The following is a 22,638-nucleotide window of genomic DNA, read 5'->3' on the forward strand; positions in this document are numbered from 1 at the left end:
CTGAATTTGACAGCTGTCACTTAGCTGTAATTGAAAATATTTAAAGTTGACGCAGTTTTTTGAACAGAGAATTTTGAATAACAATGTTAGTCAATATTGCGGTTCTTAATCCTTTTGGAAATTGGTAAAACTATTTTGTGCCTCTAAAAGCAAAATCAAAGAAATGATTTCAATTTTATATTTTAAAACAGCAATCTGGCAACAACGCATACAACTCGTTAAACGTCGAGATCGAGAAGGTCACGTTCGAATCAGAATTGCGTTCAGTTAATAAGCGCGTGTGAGAAAGAGAGGAGAGGAGATACGAATGCATTTTCAAAACGTCAAACTCACTGATGACGTGCATTGCTCCCAATAGTGCCGACCACTTTAGCACCTGCAAGAAGGCTGACATTTTTCACAGCTGTCAACCTAACTCGGGATTGTACTGAGTTTGACAGATGTCACTCGGCTGTAATTGAAAATTTTAAAATGTATGTGTCAGTGTAAAATGTGTGTGTAATGTGTCAAAAAGGAGTTCTTGAAGAAAGCTGAAATTTTTGACAGCTGTCACTTGGCTGCAAAGTAAAAATTTTTTGTTGGGACATCTCTAGCGATGAGTTACTCACAGGGAAATGGGTGTTATTATCTATACACAACTAGTAAGGATTATCAAACAATCATTGGTAGAAAAATGTAATTAATAGTATTAAATGATAAACTTACTTTATATTTTTCTGTCTGAAAATTTAAGGTTTTCTTCATTGACTATAAACTAAATGGGTTCACTAAACTTTTCAGACAGAAACTTTTTAAGTTGTTGCAGCTCGTTAAAATTCTCCATTAATTCTGCGGACCTTTGCTTTACTTGATTCAAGTAAATCCGAACTTCCTTAATTTTGCGAATTTTCTCCTCCTGAAAATAAATTTCTAGTAACGTACGGTTAAAATGGTTTTAAAATAAATTAATCACTTTAATTCTACCCGCGTCCTGTATTATGTTATTGCGGACCTCGGTTATCGCTGCCACATAAGTTTTACAGGTTTTATCCGTATTTGTTATTACTTCTTTTAACCTGACAAGTTGAACTAGTTTAATAGTGAATTTACACGGAATTTAGACTACTTACTGCTTCTCCACATCGTGGATTTCCTTACTAAGCGTACGGATTTTAGCCTCCTCTTCCTCTTTCAACTGATTTAAGCTGGTTTGGTGTTTTGTCCGGGCCTGTTCGATCTGCACGACCAGCTGTTCGTTTTGCTCCCTTAGAGTGGCGTTTTTCGTCTGGATCAAGTCCACTTTCCGCTTCTGGGCGTCGATCACAACTTCATCGTTCACCAGGAGTTGTTTGTGTTTTGACAGCGTTGCCAGCTCGTCTAGAGCGGTCCGGTATTCGGTTAGTAACTCTTCGAAAAGCTTCGTTCTTTTAGAGAGCATTTCGTTGATTTCCTATAATTAGTTTAAGCATAAACCAAATGATAAATTCTGACAACCCTGCGCAATGTAAATTAAAGTGCAAACCGAAACGGAAGCCGTTTACGCTTCAACGGCTTCCTGACGTATTTCGGTCGCTTCAGTTGTTGGTAAACTCTAAGAGATGGCGCTAATTACAGCTCGTCATTGCAGACATAGTTGCCAACTTTTGCAGTGTTTCTGCAGCCAGCTGGACTGCGTAAGAAAGCTCAGCTTTTTCATATAAATTTAAGTTGAAAACAAAACAAGACCAGAATTTCTGATCTGGGCTATCGATAATAAAAACTCTAGTTATTTTAAAAGTCACGTGACCATTTTTTTAGTTTTACACTGTTACATTTAATCACGTGACTATTTGTAAGATTAAAACGTCATTCTTTGTGACAGAAAAATGTCTAAAATCGCGTAACTTTTTTTTCCACGTCAAAACAGATCCTAAAGGCCACGTGACTCATTTAAGATTAAAAATGGATGTTATAATGTCACATGACGGTTTTAAATGTCAAATGTTATTTAACGAAACACGTGCGATCGTTTTTCAGTTTAAAGTGATACTTTTAAAGACACGTGACCCCCTTTACAGTGTAAATTCAATCATTTTTACGTCAAAACCGCGAAAGAACGTGAAGAGTCACGTGACTTTTCTTACAGTCGCAAGACGATTTTCAATAATCGAATATATGTATTTTAAAAGGTCATGTGACCCTTTTTTTAATGTCAAACCGGAATCCGGAAGATCACGTGACTTTAAATAGCGAAATATTGTTTTAAAGGGTCACGTGACCGTTTTTTAGTTTGAACTAAATTTTTTTAAATTACATGAGGTGCAAATGGTCACGTGACGATTTTCAATAATTAAATTAAATTTTAAAGATCAAGTGACCGTTTTTTCGTTTTAAACTCTAGCTTACGTGACGCATTTTAAGGTACAAATGGTCACGTGACTGTTTTAAAACTTATAATGTATTAAGTATTTAAATGACACACCCTTTATATTTTTGCATTTTTGGATTCTACCACAAATTCTAGACATATTTGACTGTAACCGTTACTGAGATATTTAGCATTTTATGTAAAATTTGCAATAAAAAAAATGGTAATTTTCGCATATCAGAAAAGGTTTTTTTCTTGGTTTTTGTATTTTGTTGTGTTAAACAAGGTCGGTTCTAACAGTGGTGCAGAAAATTGTCAAAAATAATAATACGGAGTGGTCAAAAATTGGCCTCAAAAAGCGAAATTTAAAAAGTCCAAAAGTTAAGTTTTTTAAATGAAACACCCCAATTGTTATAATTGTATTTTGTTCCCTGCCTAAAATTTAAGTTTGTAATAAGTTATTTACGTAAAAAGTTAATACTTTTTTTGAAATAAACACTAATAAACAATCTCTTCTCCCACAAATGTCTAAGATGGCGTTTCGTGAGTATCAGTGGTAAAGTAGGCTGTGAATGATATCATTTTGCCTCACCATCAAGTGTGCCGCGCGAGTTTGACGTCACGATGTCGTAATTTGACAGTTGGTCGGTATACTATTATGTTCAATTACGTCATCGTGACGTCAAGTTTGCAACACAGGCACCGCCTACTTTGGTGCTTTCCAAGCACAACCCAGAAAATAGCAATTTTTCAAATAAGTAACATCATACAAACTTGCCCAAATTTTAGACAGGAAATAAAATTATAAAAATATTGACTTTTTACTTTTTTTTAATTAATTTTTTGAGGTCAATTTTTGATCACTCTGTATTATTTTTCTAGAAGTTTTTTTGCACCCACTCTTAGAACCAATCTTGTTTAACACTGCAAAACACAAAAATCGAGAAGAAAACGTTTTCTGATATGCAAAAATTACAATTGTGTTGGTATTGCAAATTTTACATAAAATGGTAAATAACTCAGAAACTGATACATTTAGGTATATGACATTATACATAAAATATGTCAAGAATTTGCCGTAGAATTTATATTTTTAAGGGTAAAAAAGTGACCGTTTTTAGTTTGAACACAAATTTTTTAAAACACATGAGGTGCAAATGGTCACGTGACTATTTTTTTAACTTAAAAATGGATCCTAACGGTCACATGACTCTTTAAAGATTAAAAATTGATTTTAGAATGTCACATGACAGTTTTAAATGTCAAAATGTTATTTAAAGGAACATGATGATCATTTTTCAGTTTAAACTGACAATTTTAAGACACACCTTACTTTCTTTAAAGTGCAGATGGTCACGTGACCATTTTCTCGTCAAAACCAGACTCCTAAAAGTCACGCGACTGTTTTAGATGTCAAAAATATTATTTGAAGAGTCACGTGACTTTTTCTACTGTTCATAAAGTCGCATGACAATTTTCAATAATCAAATTTATTTTTAAAGGTCACGTGACTTTTTTAGAATGCCAAAATGGAATCCTGTAGATCACGTGACTGTAAATGACATAATATTATTTGAACGGTATCAGGTGACTATTTTCAATAATTAAATTTAATTTTAAAGATCAAGTGACCGTTTTTTAGTTACAAACTCTAAATTACGTGACGCATTTTAAGGTACAAATGATCACGTGACTGTTTTAAAACTAAAAATGAAATTTATAATGTATTAAGTGTTTAAATGACACACCCTTTGTATTTTTGCATTTTTAGATTCTACCACAAATTCTAGACATATTTGACTGGATCCGTTACTGAGATATTTACCATTTTATGTAAAATTTGCAATAAAAAAAATGTAATTGTGTGTAATTTTTGCATATCAGAAAAGGTTTTTTTCTTGGTTTTTGTATTTTGTCATGTTAAACAAGATTGGTTCTAACAGTGGTGCAGAAAAACGTCAAAAATAATGATACGGAGTGGTCAAAAATTGGCCTCAAAAAGCGAAATTTAAAAAGTCCAAAAGTTAAGGTTTTTAAATGGAACACCCCAATTGTTATAATTGTATTTTGTTCCCTGCCTAAAATTAAGACAAGTTTGTAATAAGTTATTTACATAAAAAGTTAATACTTTTTTTGAAATAAACACTAATAAACAATCTCTTCTCCCACAAATGTCTAAGATGGCGTTTCGTGAGTATCAGTGGTAAAGTAGGCTGTGCATGATATCATTTTGCCTCACCATCAAGTGTGCCGCGCGAGTTTGACGTCACGATGTCGTAATTTGAGAGTTGGTCGGTATACTATTATGTTCAATTACGTCATCGTGACGTCAAGTTTGCAACACAGGCACCGCCTACTTTGGTGCTTTCCAAGCACAACCCAGAAAATAGCAATTTTTCAAATAAATAACATCATACAAACTTGCCCAAATTTTAGACAGGAAATAAAATTATAAAAATATTGACGTATTTTAATTCATTTTTTGAGGTCAATTTTTGATCACTCTGTATTATTTTTTTTTTGCACCCACTCTTAGAACTAACCTTGTTTAACACTACAAAACACAAAAATCGAGAAGAAAACTTTTTCTGATATGCGAAAATTGTTTTTGGTATTGCAAATTTTACATGAAATGGTAAATAACTCAGAAACTGATACATTTAGGTATATGACATTATACATAAAATATGTCAAGAATTTGTGGTAGAATTTATATTTTTAGGGGTAAAAAAGGGTCATAAAAAAGCACCTTGCCAAAGTCTTCTTTAGAGAGGAAACCTTTCTCTCGGAGGCGAAGCGAAATAACTTCGGGTAAAAAGGTTTTCTTTAGTGAAATGTTCCATTTGTCCACACAGGCTTCGATCTTCAAAAAAATTCGATTTTAGTACAAAGCGAATCAAAATTTGCGAGGAGAACCTGACTGAGAAGCTTGCCTTGAGTGAAATCGAGCTCATCGTTCACAATCTGGATTTGGCGCTGTTTTTCCTTGGCACGTTCTAGCAGACGGTTCTGAGCTTCAATTTGACGGATCAGTTCGTCTTTGTCCTTAACCTTAAAAACAACCCAACACGTGGAAATCAGAAATAGTGCACGAAATTCAGTGAATAGGGTACTTGCATCAAAAACTGATATCAAAATGACCAACAATAACTTTTGTTTTCTTCAAAATCACCAAAAAATCTTAATAAATAAAATAATAGACAAAAGTGAAAAAAAAAATACAAAGAATTGATAAATGTTTAATGGAACACCCTGTATATATTCTGATGAGTTGATACATTTTTTTCTTCTGATTCCAAAAATATATAATAATTTGAGATTTGGTTGAGCCGTTTTCGAATTATTGGCATTTAAAGATTCTAATTGTGTTTTAAAATCAGAGTTGCCACAGATTTGGATGATTTCAAGGTAAAATAAGACACTTTCCTGGTCACACGACTGTTATTGACATATGTCAATTTAACTCAACAGTGTTGCCAGCTTCAAATTTAAATTGTCACAATCAGAAGATGTGTTTTTTTCAATTTCAGCTTTTCCAACTGTTTAAATGGAATTTACAGACTTTTCAAAGTTAAAGACATTAAAAAATCATTTAAAGATTCTAATTGTGTTTTAAAATCAGAGTTGCCACAGATTTGGATGATTTCAAGGTAAAATAAGACACTTTCCTGGTCACATGACTGTTGTTGATAGATGTCAATTTAACTCAACAGTGTTGCCAGCTTCAAATTTAAATTGTCACAATCAGAAGATGTGTTTTTTTCAATTTCAGCTTTTCCAACTGTTTAAATGGAATTTACAGACTTTTCAAAGTTAAAGACATTAAAAAATCATTTAAAGATTCTAATTGTGTTTTAAAATCAGAGTTGCCACAGATTTGGATGATTTCAAGGTAAAATAAGACACTTTCCTGGTCACACGACTGTTATTGACAGATGTCAATTTAACTCAACAGTGTTGCCAGCTTCAAATTTAAATTGTCACAATCAGAAGATGTGTTTTTTTCAATTTCAGCTTTTCCAACTGTTTAAATGGAATTTACAGACTTTTCAAAGTTAAAGACATTAAAAAATCATTTAAAGATTCTAATTGTGTTTTAAAATCAGAGTTGCCACAGATTTGGATGATTTCAAGGTAAAATAAGACACTTTCCTGGTCACACGACTGTTATTGACAGATGTCAATTTAACTCAACAGTGTTGCCAGCTTCAAATTTAAATTGTCACAATCAGAAGATGTGTTTTTTTCAATTTCAGCTTTTCCAACTGTTTAAATGGAATTTACAGACTTTTCAAAGTTAAAGACATTAAAAAATCATTTAAAGATTCTAATTGTGTTTTAAAATCAGAGTTGCCATGGATTTGGATGATTTCAAGGTAAAATAAGACACTTTCCTGGTCACACGACTGTTATTGACAGATGTCAATTTAACTCAACAGTGTTGCCAGCTTCAAATTTAAATTGTCACAATCAGAAGATGTGTTTTTTTCAATTTCAGCTTTTCCAACTGTTTAAATGGAATTTACAGACTTTTCAAAGTTAAAGACATTAAAAAATCATTTAAAGATTCTAATTGTGTTTTAAAATCAGAGTTGCCATGGATTTGGATGATTTCAAGGTAAAATAAGACACTTTCCTGGTCACACGACTGTTATTGACAGATGTCAATTTAACTCAACAGTGTTGCCAGCTTCAAATTTAAATTGTCACAATCAGAAGATGTGTTTTTTTCAATTTCAGCTTTTCCAACTGTTTAAATGGAATTTACAGACTTTTCAAAGTTAAAGACATTAAAAAATCATTTAAAGATTCTAATTGTGTTTTAAAATCAGAGTTGCCATGGATTTGGATGATTTCAAGGTAAAATAAGACACTTTCCTGGTCACACGACTGTTATTGACAGATGTCAATTTAACTCAACAGTGTTGCCAGCTTCAAATTTAAATTGTCACAATCAGAAGATGTGTTTTTTTCAATTTCAGCTTTTCCAACTGTTTAAATGGAATTTACAGACTTTTCAAAGTTAAAGACATTAAAAAATCATTTAAAGATTCTAATTGTGTTTTAAAATCAGAGTTGCCACAGATTTGGATGATTTCAAGGTAAAATAAGACACTTTCCTGGTCACATGACTGTTGTTGATAGATGTCAATTTAACTCAACAGTGTTGCCAGCTTCAAATTTAAATTGTCACAATCAGAAGATGTGTTTTTTTCAATTTCAGCTTTTCCAACTGTTTAAATGGAATTTACAGACTTTTCAAAGTTAAAGACATTAAAAAATCATTTAAAGATTCTAATTGTGTTTTAAAATCAGAGTTGCCACAGATTTGGATGATTTCAAGGTAAAATAAGACACTCCTGGTCACACGACTGTTATTGACAGATGTCAACTTAACTCAACAGTGTTGCCAGCTTCAAATTTAAATTGTCACAATCAGAAGATGTGTTTTTTTCAATTTCAGCTTTTCCAACTGTTTAAATGGAATTTACAGACTTTTCAAAGTTAAAGATGGCATTTTCAGGGTCACATGACTGTAGTTAACAAGTTTTAACTTCACTTTACAGTGTTGCCAGCTCCAAATTTACATTGCCACGATGACGTAACGTGTTTTTACAATTTCAGCTTTTTGTTTCTATTAAGACTAATATAAGATGCAAGTACCCTATTGCACTTACTCAATATATTGATATCGCATCAGCGTGAATTTCGATAAAAACCTTTTTTTGCTGCAGTATGGCAACAACGCAATTTTTTCAAAACAACTTACCGTATAAGATTGCTGCGCAACTTGTTTTTGCAGCTTACCAAGAGATTCCGTTAGAGCCTCTTTCGTTTCTGTCAGTTTTTGCAATGACACTTTGTTCTGCTCCAGCTCCTCTTTGACGATCTCCTCCTCGTTACGCCCGCTCTCCTGTTTCATGTTAAAATTAAGGAAAAAACAAAAGGAAAAGGAAAACGCACTAAGACTCACTTCAAACTCCTGAATGACGCTCGTTTTTTCCAAATTTTGAGTCTCGATTTCCTCCTTCTTTTGCTGAGTTTCCAGCAATTCCGCGTTGAATTTTTCAAAATTCACCCGTTGTACCGTTAGGGTTTCTTTAGTTTTCTCCACCTCATCGCAATCGATTCCCGTTATTGCAATTAGGGCTTGGTAAAAGTTGTCGTCGAGGTTTTCAGCTTCTGACGGTCCGGCCTATGGAGAAAAAGTAGATTTTTTCTAGATCTGCCGTATCTATGTCAAAAGCGAATTCAAGAGGCTTGTTGAACCGTCCTGTAAGTGGTAAAATAAGCAAAGTGGCAACTATCAAATTCAAACTAAACTGTTTTTAACCGTCAATAACTCCACTATTTGACAGATTTACTCTAGACACCATATAGAGTGACAAGAAGACAAGAACACAGTTTGAAAGGACAGACAGGTAAAACCCACTTGGAGTAAGAAAATAACTGTTTTAAGCACATTTTTGGAATCCTCCTTAAATTTCCTCTCCAATAACATGAAAAACATTACAACATTTTGTACACTCAGGGAGAAAAGTGGCAGCAAAGTTTGAACTGCTGGAAACATAGTTTGAAAGTACAGTCAGGGATAAAATCGCCTGGAAAACCCACTTGGAGTGAGATAATGACTGTTTTAAGCACATTGTTAGAATCCTCATTAAATTTCCTCTCCAATAACATGAAAAACATTACAACATTTTGTACACTCAGGGAGAAAAGTGGCAGCAAAGTTTGAACTGCTGGAAACATAGTTTGAAAGTACAGTCAGGGATAAAATCGCCTGTAAAACCCACTTGGAGTAAGAAAATAACTGTTTTAAGCACATTTTTGGAATCCTCATTAAATTTCCTCTCCAATAACATGAAAAACATTACAACATTTTGTACACTCAAGGAGAAAAGTGGCAGCAAAGTTTGAACTGCTGGAAACATAGTTTGAATGGACAGTCAGGGACAAAATCGCCTGTAAAACCCACTTGGAATGAGATAATGACTGTTTTAAGCCCATTTTTGGAATTCTCATTAAATTTCCCATCCAATAACGTGGAAAACACTACAAAATTTGGTACAGTCAGGTAGAAAAGCGGTGTTAAATTTTGAACTGCTGGAAACATAGTTTGAAAGTACAGTCAGGGATAAAATCGCCTGGAAAACCCACTTGGAGTGAGATAATGACTGTTTTAAGCACATTGTTAGAATCCTCATTAAATTTCCTCTCCAATAACATGAAAAATATTACAACATTTTGTACACTCAAGGAGAAAAGTGGCAGCAAAGTTTGAACTGCTGGAAACATAGTTTGAATGGACAGTCAGGGATAAAATCGCCTGTAAAACCCACTTGGAGTGAGATAATGACTGTTTTAAGCACATTTTTAGAATCCTCATTAAATTTCCTCTCCAATAACATGAAAAACATTACAACATTTTGTACACTCAGGGAGAAAAGTGGCAGCAAATTTTGAACTGCTGGAAACATAGTTTGAAAGTACAGTCAGGGATAAAATCGCCTGTAAAACCCACTTGGAGTGAGATAATGACTGTTTTAAGCACATTTTTGGAATTCTCATTAAATTTCCCATCCAATAACGTGAAAAACACTACAAAATTTGGTACAGTCAGGTAGAAAAGCGGTGTTAAAGTTTGAATTGCTAGAAACACAGGTCGAAAGGACAGTCAAGGACAAAATCGCTGATAAAACCCAGTTGAAGTAAAAAAATGACTGTTTTGAGCACATTTTTGGAATCTTCATTAAATTTCCTCTCCAATAACATGAAAAATATTACAACATTTTGTACACTCAGGGAGAAAAGTGGCAGCAAAGTTTGAACTGCTGGAAACATAGTTTGAAAGTACAGTCAGGGATAAAATCGCCTGGAAAACCCACTTGGAGTGAGATAATGACTGTTTTAAGCACATTGTTAGAATCCTCATTAAATTTCCTCTCCAATAACATGAAAAACATTACAACATTTTGTACACTCAGGGAGAAAAGTGGCAGCAAAGTTTGAACTGCTGGAAACATAGTTTGAAAGTACAGTCAGGGATAAAATCGCCTGTAAAACCCACTTGGAGTAAGAAAATAACTGTTTTAAGCACATTTTTGGAATCCTCATTAAATTTCCTCTCCAATAACATGAAAAACATTACAACATTTTGTACACTCAAGGAGAAAAGTGGCAGCAAAGTTTGAACTGCTGGAAACATAGTTTGAATGGACAGTCAGGGACAAAATCGCCTGTAAAACCCACTTGGAATGAGATAATGACTGTTTTAAGCCCATTTTTGGAATTCTCATTAAATTTCCCATCCAATAACGTGGAAAACACTACAAAATTTGGTACAGTCAGGTAGAAAAGCGGTGTTAAATTTTGAACTGCTGGAAACATAGTTTGAAAGTACAGTCAGGGATAAAATCGCCTGGAAAACCCACTTGGAGTGAGATAATGACTGTTTTAAGCACATTGTTAGAATCCTCATTAAATTTCCTCTCCAATAACATGAAAAATATTACAACATTTTGTACACTCAAGGAGAAAAGTGGCAGCAAAGTTTGAACTGCTGGAAACATAGTTTGAATGGACAGTCAGGGATAAAATCGCCTGTAAAACCCACTTGGAGTGAGATAATGACTGTTTTAAGCACATTTTTAGAATCCTCATTAAATTTCCTCTCCAATAACATGAAAAACATTACAACATTTTGTACACTCAGGGAGAAAAGTGGCAGCAAATTTTGAACTGCTGGAAACATAGTTTGAAAGTACAGTCAGGGATAAAATCGCCTGTAAAACCCACTTGGAGTGAGATAATGACTGTTTTAAGCACATTTTTGGAATTCTCATTAAATTTCCCATCCAATAACGTGAAAAACACTACAAAATTTGGTACAGTCAGGTAGAAAAGCGGTGTTAAAGTTTGAATTGCTAGAAACACAGGTCGAAAGGACAGTCAAGGACAAAATCGCTGATAAAACCCAGTTGAAGTAAAAAAATTACTGTTTTGAGCACATTTTTGGAATCTTCATTAAATTTCCTCTCCAATAACATGAAAAATATTACAACATTTTGTACACTCAAGGAGAAAAGTGGCAGCAAAGTTTGAACTGCTGGAAACATAGTTTGAATGGACAGTCAGGGATAAAATCGCCTGTAAAACCCACTTGGAGTGAGATAATGACTGTTTTAAGCACATTTTTAGAATCCTCATTAAATTTCCTCTCCAATAACATGAAAAACATTACAACATTTTGTACACTCAGGGAGAAAAGTGGCAGCAAATTTTGAACTGCTGGAAACATAGTTTGAAAGGACAGTCAGGGATAAAATCGCCGTCAAAGTTTGAAAATCGCTGATAAAACCCAGTTGAAGTAAAAAAATGACTGTTTTGAGCACATTTTTGGAATCTTCATTAAATTTCCTCTCCAATAACATGAAAAACATTACAACATTTTGTACACTCAAGGAGAAAAGTGGCAGCAAAGTTTGAACTGCTGGAAACATAGTTTGAAAGTACAGTCAGGGATAAAATCGCCTGTAAAACTCACTTGGAGTGAGATAATGACTGTTTTAAGCACATTTTTAGAATCCTCATTAAATTTCCTCTCCAATAACATGAAAAACATTACAACATTTTGTACACTCAGGGAGAAAAGTGGCAGCAAAGTTTGAACTGCTGGAAACATAGTTTGAAAGGACAGTCAGGGATAAAATCGCCGTCAAAGTTTGAAAATCGCTGATAAAACCCAGTTGAAGCAAGAAAATTACTGTTTTGGGCACATTTTTGGAATCCTCATTAAATTTCCCATCCAATAACCTGAAAAAAAAAATTTTTTACACTCAGTCAGATCTAAATTCTCATTTAGATGAAAAATCAGCTCAAGTCGAAATAATGACGATACAACTTAGTGCGGCGTTGTCAAACTGACAATTTCTCTAAAATCCTATGAATTATGACTGAGTTTACTTTGTCGTTTTTGACGTTAAATTGTTTTTTGAGGGTAGTTTCTCAATTTTTTTTTTGGCATCTGGAATAGCTTTAATACCTTTGAACGAATTATGAAATTTTTCAAGCTTTCTCTCGTGGAAAAGGTGTTTAGAACTCTACTTATAGATTTAAAAAGTTTGCAACTAAATAACAAACAAACTTGCCATTTTGAATGTAATTTTCAAGCTTTTCCATGCGGAAAAGGTGTTTAGAACTCTGCAGAGTAGATTTAGAAAAATTGCAACTAAATGACGGACAGACTTGCCATTTTGAATGTAATTTTCAAGCTTTTCCATGCGGAACAAGTTAAAGAGTAGATTTAAAAATATTGCAACTAAATGACGGACAGACTTACCATTTGACCGCATTTCTGGGACAAATAGTCGAACAAGGTGTCTCGTAAATTGAGCGCCATTTGGTCACTAAGACCCAGTTGCAACCTGAATCTCTCTTCTTGCGCTGGCAAGTTGAGACGATCAATCAGAAAGGCAATAATTGAAATAAACTGCGACCAACCGTGCATTGTGTTAACTGAAATTTCAATTCAACATCCAAGATTGTTTTCTTACGGTTTCAACTCGTCAATTTACCAATTCTTAAGGTCATCGCCGACATTTGACCAGTGTAACCCAAAATTTTCAGCCATTTCAGTAGTTCTTCGGAGCAATTTTGCGAATTTATTGGGATGGTTTTTGCCAGTCTTCCCAGCAACACTGCCACCAATTCAACAAAAATCATCATTGTGGGTGGTTTGATTTGGTCAGCCAATGCTGGATTAAACAGCCCGCTAGTCCTTATAAACTCTTTAACCTAAAATACAATTTAAACACTAAAAATAAAAAATAAAAAAAACAAACGGATTGCGGACTTACTTTCATATATTGTTCGTCAACCCATTTTTTATCATTTGGGCGGACTTGTTTCTTCCCGGCTGTTGGCGATTTACCACGAGAACTTCCGATCTACAAAAAGAGATAAAAAAAAAATACTATTTTTGGAACATCTTGTATATGTAGAGTATAGAAAAAGGTTCTTGACTGTAAATATGCAAAATATAGAAAAATTACAAGAACGTTTTGTAAGAACACATTTTTTATCAGTATATAGATTGGGTTTAGTGTTTAAAATAAAAAATAATTTGTTGTTTTCATATGTTTCTGATAGGACTAAGGTTTTTAAGGATGTACATAACTGTAACACCAGAAATTGTTCATACTTGTTGGAAAAATGTAATTCTAGTCAAAAATGTTAAATTCTGTTTTGTATAAAGGATTGTATGAATTCAATATGTTGGTGATTAGGGAACATATTTTAAATCAAATTTAACGTAATGTGTTTTGCATAAGTTTTTTTAGAATATAAATAGTAATCTTATAGTTTTTGTTTAGCTATATGCTAAATAAACACATCATTCATACAGAGTAATTCAAATTGGACCCTCGCCATTCGAATCTCGGAAACTGTAAGAGATACGAACAAGTTTAAATTGGGGTTAGGTTGCGTTTATTTTAAATTATTTCTTTATTTTTATTTTCTTACTCGCAAGTGGGTTGTACAGACGATTTTGTCCCTGACTGCCCTTTTAAGCTGTGTTTCTGGTAGTCCAAACTTTGACTCCGCTTTTCTCCCTGACTGTACCAAATCTTGTAGTGTTTTTTTTCTGTTATTGCATAGGAAATTTAATGAGGATTCCAAAAATGTGCTTAAAACAGTCATTTTCTCACTCCAAGTGGGTTTTACAGGCAATTCTGTCCCTGACTGCCCTTTCAAGCTGTGTTTCTGTCAGTTAAAACTTTGACACCGTGTTTCTCCGTGACTGTACCAAAGTCTGTAGTGTTTTTTCAAGTTATTGCATAGAAAATTTAATGTGGATTCCAAAAATGTGCTTAAAAGAGTAATTTTCTCACTCAAAGTGGGTTTTACAGGCAATTCTGTCCCTGACTGCCCTTTCAAGCTGTGTTTCGGCTAGTTCAAACTTTGACTCCGCTTTTCTCCCTGACTGTACTAAATTTTGTAGTGTTTTTTCAGGCTACCGAGTAGGAGATTTATTGAGGATTCAAAAAATGTGTTTAAAACAGTCATTTTCTCACTCCAAGTGGGTTTTACAGGCGATTTTGTCCCTGACTGCCCTTTCAAGCTGTGTTTCTGTCAGTTAAAACTTTGACACCGTGTTTCTCCGTGACTGTACCAAATTTTGTAGTGTTTTTTCAAGTTATTGCATAGAAAATTTAATGTGGATTTAAAAATTTGCTTAAAAGAGTATTTTTCGCGCTCAAAGTGGGTTTTACAGGAAATTTTGTCCCTGACTGTCTTTTTAAGCTGTGTTTCTGGTCAAACTTTGGCTCCGCTTTTCTCCCTGACTGTACCAAATCTTGTAGTGTTTTTTCAAGTTATGTCATACAAAATTTCATGAGGATTCCAAAAATGTGCTTAAAACAGTCATTTTCTCACTCCAAGTGGGTTTTACAGGGGATTTTGTCCCTGAATGCCCTTTCAAGCTGTGTTTCTGTCAGTTAAAACTTTGACACCGTGTTTCTCCGTGACTGTACCAAATTTTGTAGTGTTTTTTCAGGCTACCGAGTAGGAAATTTATTGAGGATTCCAAAAATGTGCTTAAAACAGTCATTTTCTCACTCCAAGTGGGTTTTACAGGCAATTTTGTCCCTGACTGCCCTTTCAAGCTGTGTTCCTGTCAGTTAAAACTTTGACACCGTGTTTCTCCGTGACTGTACCAAATTTTGTAGTGTTTTTTCAGGCTACCGAGTAGGAAATTTATTGAGGATTCCAAAAATGTGCTTAAAACAGTCATTTTCTCACTCCAAGTGGGTTTTACAGGCGATTTTGTCCCTGACTGCCCTTTCAAGCTGTGTTTCTGTCAGTTAAAACTTTGACACCGTGTTTCTCCGTGACTGTACCAAATTTTGTAGTGTTTTTTCAAGTTATTGCATAGAAAATTTAATGTGGATTCCAAAAATGTGCTTAAAAGAGTCATTTTCGCGGTTTCAAAGTGGGTTTTACAGGAAATTTTGTCCCTGACTGCCTTTTTAAGCTGTGTTTCTGGTCAAACTTTGGCTCCGCTTTTCTCCCTGACGGTACCAAATCTTGTAGTGTTTTTTCAAGTTATGTCATACAAAATTTCATGAGGATTCCAAAAATGTGCTTAAAACAGTCATTTTCTCACTCCAAGTGGGTTTTACAGGGGAATTTGTCCCTGACTGCCCTTTCAAGCTGTGTTTCTGTCAGTTAAAACTTTGACACCGTGTTTCTCCGTGACTGTACCAAACTCTGTAGTGTTTTTTCAAGTATTGCATAGAAAATTTAATGTGGATTCCAAAAATGTGTTTAAAACAGTCATTTTCTCACTCCGAGTGGGTTTTACAGGCGATTTTGTCCCTGACTGCCCTTTCAAGCTGTGTTTCTGTCAGTTAAAACTTTGACACCGTGTTTCTCCGTGACTGTACCAAATTTTGTAGTGTTTTTTCAAGTTATTGCATAGAAAATTTAATGTGGATTCCAAAAATGTGCTTAAAAGAGTCATTTTCTCACTCAAAGTGGGTTTTACAGGAAATTTTGTTCTTGACTGCCTTTTCAAGCTGTGTTTCTGGTCAAACTTTGACATCGCTTTTCTCCCTGACTGTACCAAATCTTGTAGTGTTTTTTCAAGTTATTGCATAGAAAATTTAATGAGGATTCCAAAAATGTGCTTAAAACCGTCATTTTCTCACTGCAAGTGGGTTTTACAGGCTATTTTGTCGCTCACTGTCCTTTCAAGCCGTATTTCAGTCAGTTTAAACTTTGACTCCGCTTTTCTCCCTGACTGTACCAAATCTTGTAGTGTTTTTTTCAAGTTATTGCATAGGAAATTTAATGAGGATTCCAAAAATGTGCTTAAAACAGTCATTTTCTCACTCCAAGTGGATTTTACAGACGATTTTGTTCGTGACTGCCCTTTCAAGCTCTGTTTCTGTCAGTTAAAACTTTGACACCGCGTTTCTTCGTGACTGTACCAAATTTTGTAGTGTTTCTCAGGTTATTGTATAGGAAATTTAATGAGGATTCCAAAAAGTTGTTTAAAACAGCCATTTTCTCACTCCAAGTGGATTTCACAAGCAATTTTGTCTTTTGTTGTCAAACAAACATGGTTTAGAAAAGTTTGCTTGCAGTGTATACAAAACGGGTTTCTGAAATTTATTATAGTTATTTTAACAGTGGTCACGTGACCGCCTAGCTAAATTATCTCCCAAAAACCACGTGATATCTGTCACTGAGGTCAAAACATTCAAAATTTACACAGTAAAGTTAGTTTAACACAGTTTTCGAAACAGAACGTGTTTCTGAGATTTATGACAGTTATTTTAACAATTGTTAGTAAATTAATGATAAATTACAAATTGTTTATAAGTAATACGTAATTTTTATCATCTCAAACACGTATTATTTGTCATAATTTAAACATGACATAATAAAGAAAAGTGACAACAAGCTGAAAACGCAATTTTTTTTGAAAAAAACTACTTTTTCATTAAAATAGTTCACTTTGTCCAAAAAAAGTTTTATCAATTATTTTATTATTAATAAACCAAAATCTCTAAAAGAATAAATAACAAAGCAAAACAACAATTTTTTCAGAATTTTTCTTTTGAGAGTATTGACAGAAAATTACTTTGAATGAAATTAATGACAGCCATTAGAGGAAAATGATATCTTTGAAGCAAATTTTAAATAGACCCATAAATTTCCTGGTCAAATAGGAATTGCAAATTGGTAAATTTTCCTGTCACACTGAATTTTACTATTCCAATTTTACTTTACCTTACCGGTAACGGTAAATTTACACCCATCATTAGAGAGTTCTCAGTGCTGCCACGTTATGAATATACGGTAATGTAGTTAACGTTTGTGACTGTTCTTTAAGTTTTCTGCTTTCAAGTGTTAACATACGAAAAAACATAAGAACCCTTGAAAGTCGCAATTTTATGAGGATTAAGGGATGGAGATTTCGAAGACGGAATATTTATTAAATGTTGATTAATGTATTCGCGTTATAATTTGAACGACATTGTTCAACAGGATTTTTTATTAATTTTGCAAAAAAGGAGATATTCTTAGATTTAAAACTTGTTTGGGGCTGCCGGATATGATAAGAACCCCGAACCGGCATAATAGTATGATGTTTTTTGACATGGCAAACCAGATATGTTTTGACAAACTTTCTGCTCTTTTTATGTCAGAGTTGTCACATATCGTAGGGTAAAAGGCTCCGTCGCTATCATGCGTAGCTGTCAGATAGCGTTACCATATTTTCTGAAATGCTGTCCCGAGAACTCTCTATTATACTTACTTTACCCGTATAACATATACACTGGAAAAACTTACTCTAGATCCAAAACTCGATCCGGGACGTCTACTTTGAACTCCGTACGGAGTCGCTGAGGGTGGAAACAGTAAAGACCGAGCCGAATCTGAAACCCCCCAACTGGGCAGGTTACTATATAAAGGAGTCGACAACACTTCTGAATTCGAAGGTCGTCTTCTAGACAGTGTCAAAACACCAGTTAGTATTCGATAGTGCACTTGATTTAATCGATATTATATACTTACTGAGGACCACAAGAAGGACTTCTGGTTTTCTGGATGCTCATCTTGCATTGCTTGGAGCTGGACACCGGAATACCTGATATCCTCGAGCATGATTTTGATCTTCTCATTTTGCACCCCAACAACTGCAAGACATATTACCTAATATATAATTTAGTTAAAGATGGAGAAGTTCTCAAAAGTTTATCATATATTTTACAGCTCCGTGGAGCCAAATTTGACAGTTGTGACGTTAAGGGACACTTTTATACTTTTCCTACGTCACGTGACAGCTGTCCAAACGTCGTTCTTGCCCCCCCTTTTATTTTTGGTGATACGTCACAGAGACTGTTTTCATCTAGAAATTGTCAGAATTGACGTCATAAATACTGAAAAATGTCCGAAAATCCTCAAATACAGTCAATCACAGTTTTTCTATTTTGGAGTTGTCAAAATTGACTTTTTAGGCATTTCTGCTGTCTTTAAGTAGTCAAACGACGCCACAGAGACTGTATTCATCAAGAATTTGTCATAAGGACTGAAAATTGTCCAAAAAGTGTCCAATACAGTAAAAAATGTTTTTCTGTGTTAGAGTTGTCAAAATTGACTTTTTAGGCATTTCTGGTGTCTTAAAGTAGTCAAACGACGTCACAGAGACTGTTTTCTCTAGAAATTATCAGAATTAACGTCATAGAGACTGAAAAATGTCCGAAAATCGTCAAATACAGTCAATCACAGTTTTTCTATTTTGGAGTTGTCAAAATTGACTTTTTAGGCATTTCTGCTGTCTTTAAGTAGTCAAACGACGCCACAGAGACTGTATTCATCAAGAATTTGTCATAAGGACTGAAAATTGTCCAAAAAGTGTCCAATACAGTAAAAAATGTTTTTCTGTGTTAGAGTTGTCAAAATTGACTTTTTAGGCATTTCTGGTGTCTTAAAGTAGTCAGACGACGTCACAGAGACTGTTTTCATCTTGAAATTGTCAGAATTGATGTCATAAAGACTGAAAAATGTCCGAAAATCGTCAAATACAGTCAATCACAGTTTTTCTGTTTTAGGGTTGACAAAATTGACTTTTTAGGTATTTCTGCTGTCTTTAAGTAGTCAAACGACGTCACGGAGACTGTTTTCATCAAGAATTTGTCAGAAATGACGTCATGAGGACTGAAAATTGTCCGAAAAGTGTCAAATACAGTCAATAACTGTTTTTCTGTGTTTGAGTTGTCAAAATTGACTTTTTAGGCATTTCTGGTGTCTTAAAGTAGTCAGACGACGTCACAGAGACTGTTTTCATCTTGAAATTGTCAGAATTGACGTCATAAAGACCGAAAAATGTCCGAAAATCGTCAAATACAGTCAATCACAGTTTTTCTGTTTTAGGGTTGACAAAATTGACTTTTTAGGTATTTCTGGTGTCTTAAAGTAGTCAAACGACGTCACAGAGACTGTTTTCATCAAGAATTTGTCAGAAATGACGTCATGAGGACTGAAAATTGTCCGAAAAGTGTCAAATACAGTCAATAACTGTTTTTCTGTGTTTGAGTTGTCAAAATTGACTTTTTAGGCATTTCTGGTGTCTTAAAGTAGTCAGACGACGTCACAGAGACTGTTTACATCTTGAAATTGTCAGAATTGATGTCATAAAGACTGAAAAATGTCCGAAAATCGTCAAATACAGTCAATCACAGTTTTTCTGTTTTAGGGTTGACAAAATTGACTTTTTAGGTATTTCTGGTGTCTTAAAGTAGTCAAACGACGTCACAGAGACTGTTTTCATCAAGAATTTGTCAGAAATGACGTCATGAGGACTGAAAATTGTCCGAAAAGTGTCAAATACAGTCAATAACTGTTTTTCTGTGTTTGAGTTGTCAAAATTGACTTTTTAGGCATTTCTGGGGTCTTAAAGTAGTCAAACGACGTCACAGAGACTGTTTTCATCTTGACATTGTCAGAATTGACGTCATAAAGACCGAAAAATGTCCGAAAATCGTCGAATACAGTCAATCACAGTTTTTCTGTTTTAGGGTTGACAAAATTGACTTTTTAGGTATTTCTGGTGTCTTAAAGTAGTCAAACGACGTCACAGAGACTGTTTTCATCTAGAAATTGGCAGAAATGACGTCATAAGGACTGAAAATTGTCCGAAAAGTGTCAAATACAGTAAAAAATGTTTTTCTGAGCTAGAGTTGTCAAAATTGACGTTTAAAGCATTTCTGTTGTGTCAAAGTAGTCAAATGACGTCACAGAGACTGTTTTCATCTAGAAATTGTCAGAAATGACGTCATAAGGACTGAAAATTGTCCGAAAAATGTCAAATACAGTAAAAAATGTTTTTCTGAGCTAGAGTTGTCAAAATTGATGTTTAAAGCATTTCTGTTGTGTCAAAGTAGTCAAATGACGTCACAGAGACTGTTTTCATCTAGAAATTGTCAGAATTGATGTCATAAAGACTACGATCTTATCATCAATAAAAAAAATTGTATTTCACAGATATTTGCATTCTACTTTTTACTAAATATAACTTCTTAAGGTTATTATTGTGTATAAGCGTTTAAAACTTTACTTGTCATGTACCATAGTTTCTTTTAGGTTTTATCAAATTTTACAATTGTTAGTAAAGACGAGGCAACGTTGCAAAGGAGCACACTCAATCGGGGACAGACCGAAAATTCGAAAAAAGTCCGGATCGGTTTAAATTACCAACACTTTCACTTATTTACTTCCGGAATTGCTAAATCGGAACAAGTTTTGCATTGATCTGGTATCGAACTATTTAGACTCTAGAATTTAAAACTAAACGTGTTTCAAATCAGTTAATGGATTGGATTGGAACTTGGAAGTTCTAATTCAACTGAATTATAATACTGGAATTGATGGACAATGAATTGGGATCAGTCGGAACGAATTCGCGTGCGGAGTCGGATTGCCCATCTCTAGTCGAAACTCTTTGTCGTGACAGCTGTCACAACTGTCGAAATTTGTCAGTTGGGACGTTAAGGAATACTTTAATAATTTGCTGGGGTCACGTGACCGCTGCCATAACTGTCAAATCTCACTCTCAAGGTGACCTGAAAGCGTAAAATGCCAAATAGATGTGTTTCTTTGAGGAATTGCACTGTCAGTTGTGTTTACAGCTCCATGGAGCCAAATTTGTCAGTTAGAATGTTAAGAAATACTTTAATACTGTGTTTTGGTCATGTGACAGCTGTCGTAACTGTCAAAACTACTCAAAACTCACTAACCAGTGACCTGAAAGCGTAAAATGCCAAATTGAAGTGTTTTTTTGAGAAATTGCATTGTAAGTTGTGTTTACAGCTCCATGAAGCCAAATTTGTCAGTTGGGACATTAAGGACCAAAAATGTCACTTAAGCTCACAAATGTCAAATTTGGGGCTTTATTGAGGTGTAATTAATGTCAGAACTGCTAAATAAATTTAACAAAGTTACAAATAACAATTTGCGGTGTGATTCATGAAAGAGACGCGACTATTTGACATTTTACAGTACTGTTTAATGAGTTTTGACTGCTGTCAGGTGACTATAAGCCTGTCAATGACTCAATCTTGACATATGGTCAATAAAAGCTTCTGTCTAACCTCAACCTAAACCTTAGTTAATAATATTCTATAATTATTGACATTTACTGTCACAATAAATAACAAGGTATCAATCTCAACAACACTTGGACTTTTTAATAATAACAAAATCAAAACAGCCTACATAAGGCAGTGCCATGTCATGGGACACCCTGTATACTTCCAGAAATTAAAAATTATACACCTCAAAGACACTAGACAATTTTGAACAGTACAAACTTCTGAAAAACATCCTATATTTGCCAAAACCATGTTAACAGATAATTTTATGTAGGTACTCTCTGTAAATACATAATTAAAAGCACTGTGTTATTCTTCACTTCTTCAATGGTCATTTAATAGCATGGATATAATGTTTGTTAATGCAAAAATTACAAATTACAATTTACAATGTTTGACATTGCTAATCACCTTCCTAACACATGAATTTATCTAGTAGTTAATATTTTTCCTGTAAATTTACAGATTGAAATACCAAGATTCTTGGTAATGGGTAATTTGGTTACCTAACTAGCTTTTTTCTCATTCATCACTGTCAGACACTTCTAACTTAGGTTTCTTACTCTTTTTTCATATTTTTTGATCTTCTTATTTGCAAGGTTTCTTAGTTTTTCTTACCACAATTTAAAGTTTTTTGCCCCAAATAAAGATTTATGGCAAAAAAACAAAGAATTCTATTTTTTAAGACTTTGGAGTCACCCCATAGAGGTAAACCAACCAAATGTGAAATGGTTACTTTCAACTGTAATTTTGTTTTGTTTCTACACAACGGGACATGAAAAGTACATAAAGACATTTTACTAAAATAAATTTCTAATTGGTATTCTACTTCCTTGAGGTGCTCAAACTTTAGGGGGAATGCCTTCAGTTGGATCAACCCAATTTGGAAATTGCCCAATTCCCATACAACCAAGTAGAAATGTTGGTAAACTATTTAAAATAAAAAATATTGTGCTAGCTTACCTTTTCTCACTTCTGTTCACAGTCTAAACACTTTTTAGAATTCTTTCAGCTGTAGCAAACAGAAATATTTCAAAATTCAATTTCCTACAAACGGACATCTACTTAACCTCAACTCGAGGGGAATGGGGAAAACGTCAACTGACTGGAATATGTCAAAACTGTCAACGCGTATCCGTATAGTGGCAT

The 22,638-nt window shown here is 34.2% G+C and overlaps 1 protein-coding gene across 3 annotated transcripts; it reads right to left on the reverse strand.

The window, feature by feature from the left end:
- Positions 1-659: 659 nt before the first annotated feature.
- LOC145726906 (uncharacterized) lies at positions 660-22,607 on the reverse strand. Of its 3 annotated transcripts, none has more exons than XM_081976189.1 (13): positions 22,453-22,607; positions 17,915-18,036; positions 17,690-17,846; positions 13,186-13,275; positions 12,904-13,123; positions 12,669-12,844; positions 8,301-8,522; positions 8,097-8,240; positions 5,243-5,377; positions 5,076-5,189; positions 1,110-1,429; positions 953-1,055; positions 660-895 (listed from the first exon to the last, which is right to left on the reverse strand). In XM_081976189.1, exons 2-13 carry the CDS (start codon positions 18,019-18,021, stop codon positions 755-757), a joined length of 1,929 nt encoding a protein of 642 aa, XP_081832315.1. In that variant the 5' UTR covers positions 18,022-18,036; positions 22,453-22,607; the 3' UTR covers positions 660-754. The 3 variants fall into 3 exon arrangements, with proteins under 3 accessions (XP_081832315.1, XP_081832316.1, XP_081832317.1); XM_081976190.1 differs by having other exon boundaries at positions 17,915-18,052; positions 22,453-22,570; XM_081976191.1 differs by lacking the exon at positions 953-1,055.
- Positions 22,608-22,638: the final 31 nt, after the last annotated feature.

This window comes from Ips typographus, linkage group LG3 (assembly GCF_016097725.1).
Source record: "Ips typographus isolate SLU linkage group LG3, UJ_Ityp_2.0, whole genome shotgun sequence".
NCBI lineage: Eukaryota > Metazoa > Arthropoda > Insecta > Coleoptera > Curculionidae > Ips > Ips typographus.

What these genes read in the sequence shown, in the direction of transcription:
- LOC145726906 (XM_081976189.1), bottom strand. Translation starts at nt 18,021, where the DNA reads ATGAGAAGATCAAAATCATGCTCGAGGATATCAGGTATTCCGGTGTCC. An exon ending in AAGGCAAGCTTCTCAGTCAG is followed by an intron (nt 5,190 to 5,242) that starts GTTCTCCTCGCA and finishes ATTTTTTTGAAG; the next exon opens with ATCGAAGCCTGTGTGGACAA. An exon ending in AGGACGCGGGTAGAATTAAA is followed by an intron (nt 896 to 952) that starts GTGATTAATTTA and finishes ATTTATTTTCAG; the next exon opens with GAGGAGAAAATTCGCAAAAT.